General features: G+C 39.3%; 1 protein-coding gene across 1 annotated transcript in view; it reads left to right on the top strand.

The window, feature by feature from the left end:
• Nucleotides 1–1,795: 1,795 nt before the first annotated feature.
• lmf2a (lipase maturation factor 2a) overlaps nt 1,796–5,991 on the top strand; it is a 7,623-nt gene continuing 3,427 nt past the window's right edge. Inside the window, exons 1-10 of the mRNA XM_061035298.1 lie at nt 1,796–1,952; nt 3,096–3,349; nt 3,448–3,476; nt 3,722–3,915; nt 4,090–4,268; nt 4,643–4,781; nt 5,108–5,236; nt 5,315–5,420; nt 5,548–5,644; nt 5,774–5,956. Of these exons, the coding sequence (XP_060891281.1) occupies nt 1,859–1,952; nt 3,096–3,349; nt 3,448–3,476; nt 3,722–3,915; nt 4,090–4,268; nt 4,643–4,781; nt 5,108–5,236; nt 5,315–5,420; nt 5,548–5,644; nt 5,774–5,956 (1,404 nt within the window). The 5' untranslated portion in view covers nt 1,796–1,858. The remainder of the gene's footprint in view (nt 1,953–3,095; nt 3,350–3,447; nt 3,477–3,721; nt 3,916–4,089; nt 4,269–4,642; nt 4,782–5,107; nt 5,237–5,314; nt 5,421–5,547; nt 5,645–5,773; nt 5,957–5,991) is intronic.

Below are 5,991 nucleotides of genomic sequence, written 5' to 3' on the forward strand. Positions count from 1 at the left end.
TGCTGTATACACACGTCTTCTCTTTTAATGTACGTTTTGAACAAATGTGTTTAAGTAAGTGGTCAAATTCTTCATTTTTTGTACATTTCTTTAAAATGATTATCAAGCTTTTTGTTTGATTGGATGATTAATAATTAACGGCACACAAAAATAATGAAGGTCAATAGTTAAAGTTTTATTTATCTACAAAGTGGTTGATCATTTTGGTATCATTTAAATAACCCTGTAGTCTATGTACAGTACATTATAATTAGGCCAGGAGCCAGGTCAATCTCTCAGGGCTACCTTTTTTTTCCACTAGTATTTCTAGTTAGTTCATACCACACAACACTTCATTGTTAATATCACTGAGCTATTTATACTGTAAAAAAAAAAAACCTTATTTATAACCTTCAATTTGATCTCAAGATGATCCTGAACATTTCACTTTCTCTGTCAACCCCCAAATTACAATCTCCAAAAGTATTTTATTGTTCAGTTTTCAGAGGTGTAAAGTAATGAATTACATTTACTCGCGTTACTGTAATTGAGTAGTTTTTTGCTGTACTTACTACTTTTTAAGTCGTTTTTAAAATCTGTACTTTTACTTTTACTTAAGTAGGTTTTCTGTTAAGTATTGTAATTCGCTACATTTTAAATCACATCCGTTACTAAACTTTGCGATTAATATCCTCTCGTAATTTTTCGACACGAGAGACGCGTTGTTAAAAAAAAGTAACTCAGTAACTTTTACTTGAAGTACATTTTAAACAAGTTACTTTTTACTTTTACTTGAGTACATTTCTAAACTGGTACTTTTACTTGTACTTAAGTAAAATTGAATTAAAGTAACAGTACTTTTACTTGAGTAGAATATATTAGTACTCTTTACACCTCTGTCAGTTTCACACAGTCATTTTAATAGTTTCTTTATACAGATGTGTTATCTAAACAAAGTCATTAACATATTTGAATGACTGCAATGTGATCAAGTAGCTAACCATCAAGTGGAAATCATATAACCGTGTTTTTAACCATTTAACCAATTTAAAATGTGTACACCTGCTTTTATTCATACCAAAAAGGGAAACACAAAAACAATGTCACAATCATTGACTTCACTGTACACATGGGCGGTTCTAGGCAGGGGCCAACAGAGGCCAGTGCCCCTGTAATACTGAGCTTGGCCCCCCCCCCCTCCAAAAGGAAGAGCCCCCCTAATAACACATACAGTATTTTGAGTCAACAACCGGACTCACAATCTAGTATTAAATACTGTTACTGAAACAAATATAAATCATGGTATTTAATGATGTGCGCTATTATTTGGCATATTTTAAAGCAATCATCTTTGTCTATTTTTCACCTGGGTTTAATGTTCCCCTCTGACAAAACAACTGGCCCCCGTTTGGCCCCCTCAGTAAAAGTGGTCTAGAACCGCCACTGACTGTTGTAGGACTCATTTGAAGGCATCATTTTTAAGTTGGTGAAAATGTTTTTAATTGATATATTAGTCAAGTTTGAGTGATACTAAAACTCAAGTGGAAACCCCTCAAGGAAAAAAAAAGTACCAGAATGATAATGATGAGAGTGATTTTCAAGAACATTTCTGTCTATCTGGAACCAAAAAAAAACCAAAGCTCGTTTCTTCCGACGCAACCTGAATGCAGCATAATGTCTGAAAAAAAACCTGTAGAGACATCTTGTGGCTGTCAAGTGAAGTGAACATCTTCCGCTCACTGCTACGTGTGCCCACGGCTACGTTAAATCCAAACCCCGCTCCCCTTGTTTCCCGTCCCGACACACAGGAACAGGCAGCAGCGACTGTGCGGTGAAAGCGGTGGTTGTTGTCCCGCTTTAGCAGCTCGGCGGCTCAGACATGGGGGAGATCACCCTGCCACGGCGCATGTTCCTCTGGTGCATGGCGGTCATATACCTCGCTGCTTTTGTTTCCCTCTATGTGCAGATACCAGGTGAGACTCCGAACTGTTCTCACTGAACTTAAAAAGTTGCAGGTATGCGTTAGCTTCTTAGCTGTGGACTTAGCTCTCCGTGCTACTCATGCCTTGAAATGTGCAGAATAATCGACCTAGAAGTTTCTCTGTGTGGTGCAATGAAATGTTCCCCTGCTCTCCGCTGACTCTACAAGCTAACAGCGGCTAAGAGGGACTCGAAAGTGTTGTGAATACTCACTAATGATGCCAATGAATGTATGAACCAAAAACCCCCGTGTGACGTCGTCCACGCCCATGTGATGAGCATTTTTATTGAGTTACCCTACAAATATAAATTTACCTGTGCATGTTGTTTTCATCATCACACAGTCTCACTCATAGACTGTAAATATTATATCTCATATTTTATATCGCACTTCATTTTTATTTTCACTTCATTCACCACTTTAATTTTAAATTGCCACAAGTGGAAGTGTACATACCTTGTATTATTCTATTATTGTATTTTTTCTCCCTTTTATTTAACTGATGTAAATATGTTTGATTTTTAACTTGTTATTTTTTAATAATTATATTCCTGTTTTTTGATTTGATTTTTTTTTTTCTGTTGTAACGCAAAAATTTCCCCCATGGAGGATCAATAAACTTTATCTTAATCTTTATTTCTAGGCAACTGTGTAATGTATTAGAAACACTTTTAAAGGAGTTTGTTTATCTTGGGGAAAAAAAACTGCAATTGGCAATGAATGGATTTTGAAATCATTAACAAAGTAACCCATATTTTCAGAGTAGATTCTTTAAAAAAATTTAAAAAAAATCATGAATTAGAATAACATAATTCTTTCACTTTTTTTTCATACTTTGAAAAACATGCAAAAATTACATACATGTCAAAGTTGTGCTTGGTGTTTTTATGTCTCTTGTGGCGACAGCTGTGTGGAAATGTTAACAGAGAACCTGAAATATTTGAATGAGGAAAGATAACAAGTTTTGATGCACAATAAAACTTTCTGTTTTAAATAGTATGATAATACTATGACACATGCGGTGGGCTTCGCATTTTGCAGCAGAAAACCAGATCAGCGCTTATGATTTCTCACAATAGTTAATACCATTTGATTTCTTTCTTTTTCTCTTAATGTGTATTTGATCAATCTGCAGGTCTCTATGGTAACGATGGACTGATGCCTGCTCGGAGGCAGCTGCGACTCACTGGTAAACCTCTCAGGGAGCAGCTGCTGGCCTCTCCCACCCTCCTGTGGTTTGGCCCTACGCTCGGCCTGGACACGCACACCGCCATGGAGCTGCTGTGTATTCTCGGCGCTGCGCTGAGCCTCGCCGCTGTTCTTTTTGAGGCTCTCCGAGACAGCGTGGTGTTTTTCTTCCTCTGGGCCATGTACCTTTCCATGTACCAGGTGAGTGTCGCCTGACAAGTACCTGCTTGTTTTTCCACAGATTCCTGCGGCTTCTGTCATTTCGCTCCTTCCCCTCACATTTTTGATTCTTGTTTCAGGTGGGGCAGGTATTTCTCTACTTCCAGTGGTAAGTGATGATTCATGGATTTATTTTTTTGTAATTAACACCGTAGTGCTTTAAATAGCGTCTCGTCAAAGGATAGGTTTGACAGTTTGCGGAGAGGTTTATGTCATCCTCAGCCCGCTGTTAATGACACCACATGTTTGTCTCTGCTGCTGTGCAACAACAATCTAAACACTACCATCGCACTCTTTCAATCCTTTTCATCGTTGCATTGTTGATTTTTCTTTTCTCGTCTTATCACTGATCAGGGACAGTTTGCTTCTGGAGACCGGTTTCCTCTGTATCCTGGTTGCTCCGCTGACATTAATCCGAGGGTCCCGAGCTGTCAGAGAGCACGATGGTGTGACCTTCTGGCTGATCCGCTGGTTGCTCTTCAGACTCATGTTTGCCTCTGGTGTGGTGAAACTCACGTCAAGATGTCCTACATGGTGGGGCCTTACAGGTACATTTGATTATTTGTATAGAAGGGCGAAGAGTGTTTTTTTTTTGTTTGTTTATCTGTTTCATGTATTTGTTTGGATCTACATGAGAAATGTCGAATTTTTTAAAGGAACTGATAAAAATTTAATTTTCTCTATCTTTTGATTAATATTGTTTTTCCATGTGTGTCGACCAGCTCTTACGTATCACTATGAAACTCAGTGTATCCCCACGCCGGCGGCCTGGTTTGCCCACCAGCTACCAGTGTGGTGGCAGAAACTAAGCGTGTCGGGGACCTTCGTCATCGAGATCGCTGCACCTCTGCTTTTCTTCAGCCCACTGCGCAGACTCCGACTCGGTGCTTTTTACCTGCAGGTGAGCTTTACTTTGATTAGTCCCTCTTTTTTGTTATTTTTAAAAAATGTTGTCATTTCATCTTCTTTAACTTGCCTCTGTGACTTTTCTTAATGTTGCTTAGTGCCGTGCTCAAGGTGGATTAATGTTGAGTCTTTGTAAATAATATAACAAAGAGTACAGTCTAGACCTGATCTTTTTTTTAAAGTGTCTTGATTTAACTTTTGTTATGAATTGGCACTATACAAATAAAGATTGATTGATCTTAGAAGTTTACTTCCTAACACAAGTTTAACCCCAACGTCGTCCAGTTGTTTATGTCACCCCACTAAAGTGAGTGATGGCAGCAGGAGTTTAAACACAAATATGGAATAATATTTCTTCTTCTCCTATAGGTGCTTCTTCAAGTTCTCATCGTTTTCACTGGAAACTACAATTTCTTCAACCTGCTGACTTTGGCCCTCTGCCTGTCACTACTGGACGATCAGCATGTAAACTTCTGGCTACGCAAGAAAGACAAGGCGTCCAACAATGGTATGACAAATGTCACCGTGTTGTTTACACATGAAGTCTAAACAAGCTGATGAAGTTGATAAAGATTACTTTTACCGGGGTGGATTTGCTTAAAGAATAGTGATGGTTCTTGGTGTATTTATTTTTGGAATATGTTGCCATCAGCTAACATCTGTTTATTTGACACCCATTGTCTGGAAAATCAGTAATCTCACTGTGATCGGGAAGAGTTTAAAAGAACAATACGTTTTGAATCTGAATTTGGACCCGAGATGTTTTTCCTTTCTGTCTGATAGTGGATTTCTGATTATCACCACCATGCTGTCTCTCTCTCTCTTTTCTGTCAGACTCCAGGTGGTGGTCTTGGCTGTGTTACCTGGTGGAGCTGGCCGTCTGGTCTCTCCTGATCTTTGGATCAGTTGTGAGCTTTGACCTGCAGCTGGATGCAAAGAAGAAGATCATCACCTCCAGGACAGGTGTGTGAGATTTATCAACTTTAATCACATCGTTTCACATTTTTGTAGTTTTAAATGTTAACATGTATGTCCTTGCAGCATTCACATACCACCACTTTAACCAGTTTCTAAAGACTGTCACCATCCCCTGCATCTGGATCGGTGTTCTATCCCTTACCTGGGAGATGATCAGAGCCATGTTCAGGTAGGACTCTCCTTTGTGTGTTTGTGTACTTTCTTGAATGCACATCAGTGAGCTTTCTTTGTATTAAAGAAAAATGTGATTGTCCAGCAGCAGAAGCAATAAAAAAACATGTGATCTGTTTTTCTAGGTGTGCGTGTAGATCAGGTTTCCTGAGGAGGTTTTTGGGAACTGTCCAGTGGACTCTATTTGCTGCTGCCACCACTGCCATGTTCACTGTTAGTCTGGTGGGTAGCAAGTGGTTTAATTTAGTTTTAGAAAGTTAATATCATTCAGTTTAACTTTATCAAAACCATATATACACTTGGTGGACGGTTGAAAATAGAGTTTTTAACATGCCTGACCCTTCCTTCCAGGTGCCGTTCACATATATTGAGTATGACTCAAACGCCAGGTTGTGGCCAGGAGTGCGTCAGGCCTATGATCTGGTGGATCGCTACCAGCTGGTGAACTCGTACGGTCTGTTCAGGAGGATGACCGGGGTCAGCGGGCGGCCAGAGGTCGTTATCGAGGGAAGCAATGATGCAGTGACGTGGACGGTGAGAGAGAAAATACACATCATGGATAATAGTTC

This window comes from Labrus mixtus, chromosome 4 (genome assembly GCF_963584025.1).
Source record: "Labrus mixtus chromosome 4, fLabMix1.1, whole genome shotgun sequence".
NCBI lineage: Eukaryota > Metazoa > Chordata > Actinopteri > Labriformes > Labridae > Labrus > Labrus mixtus.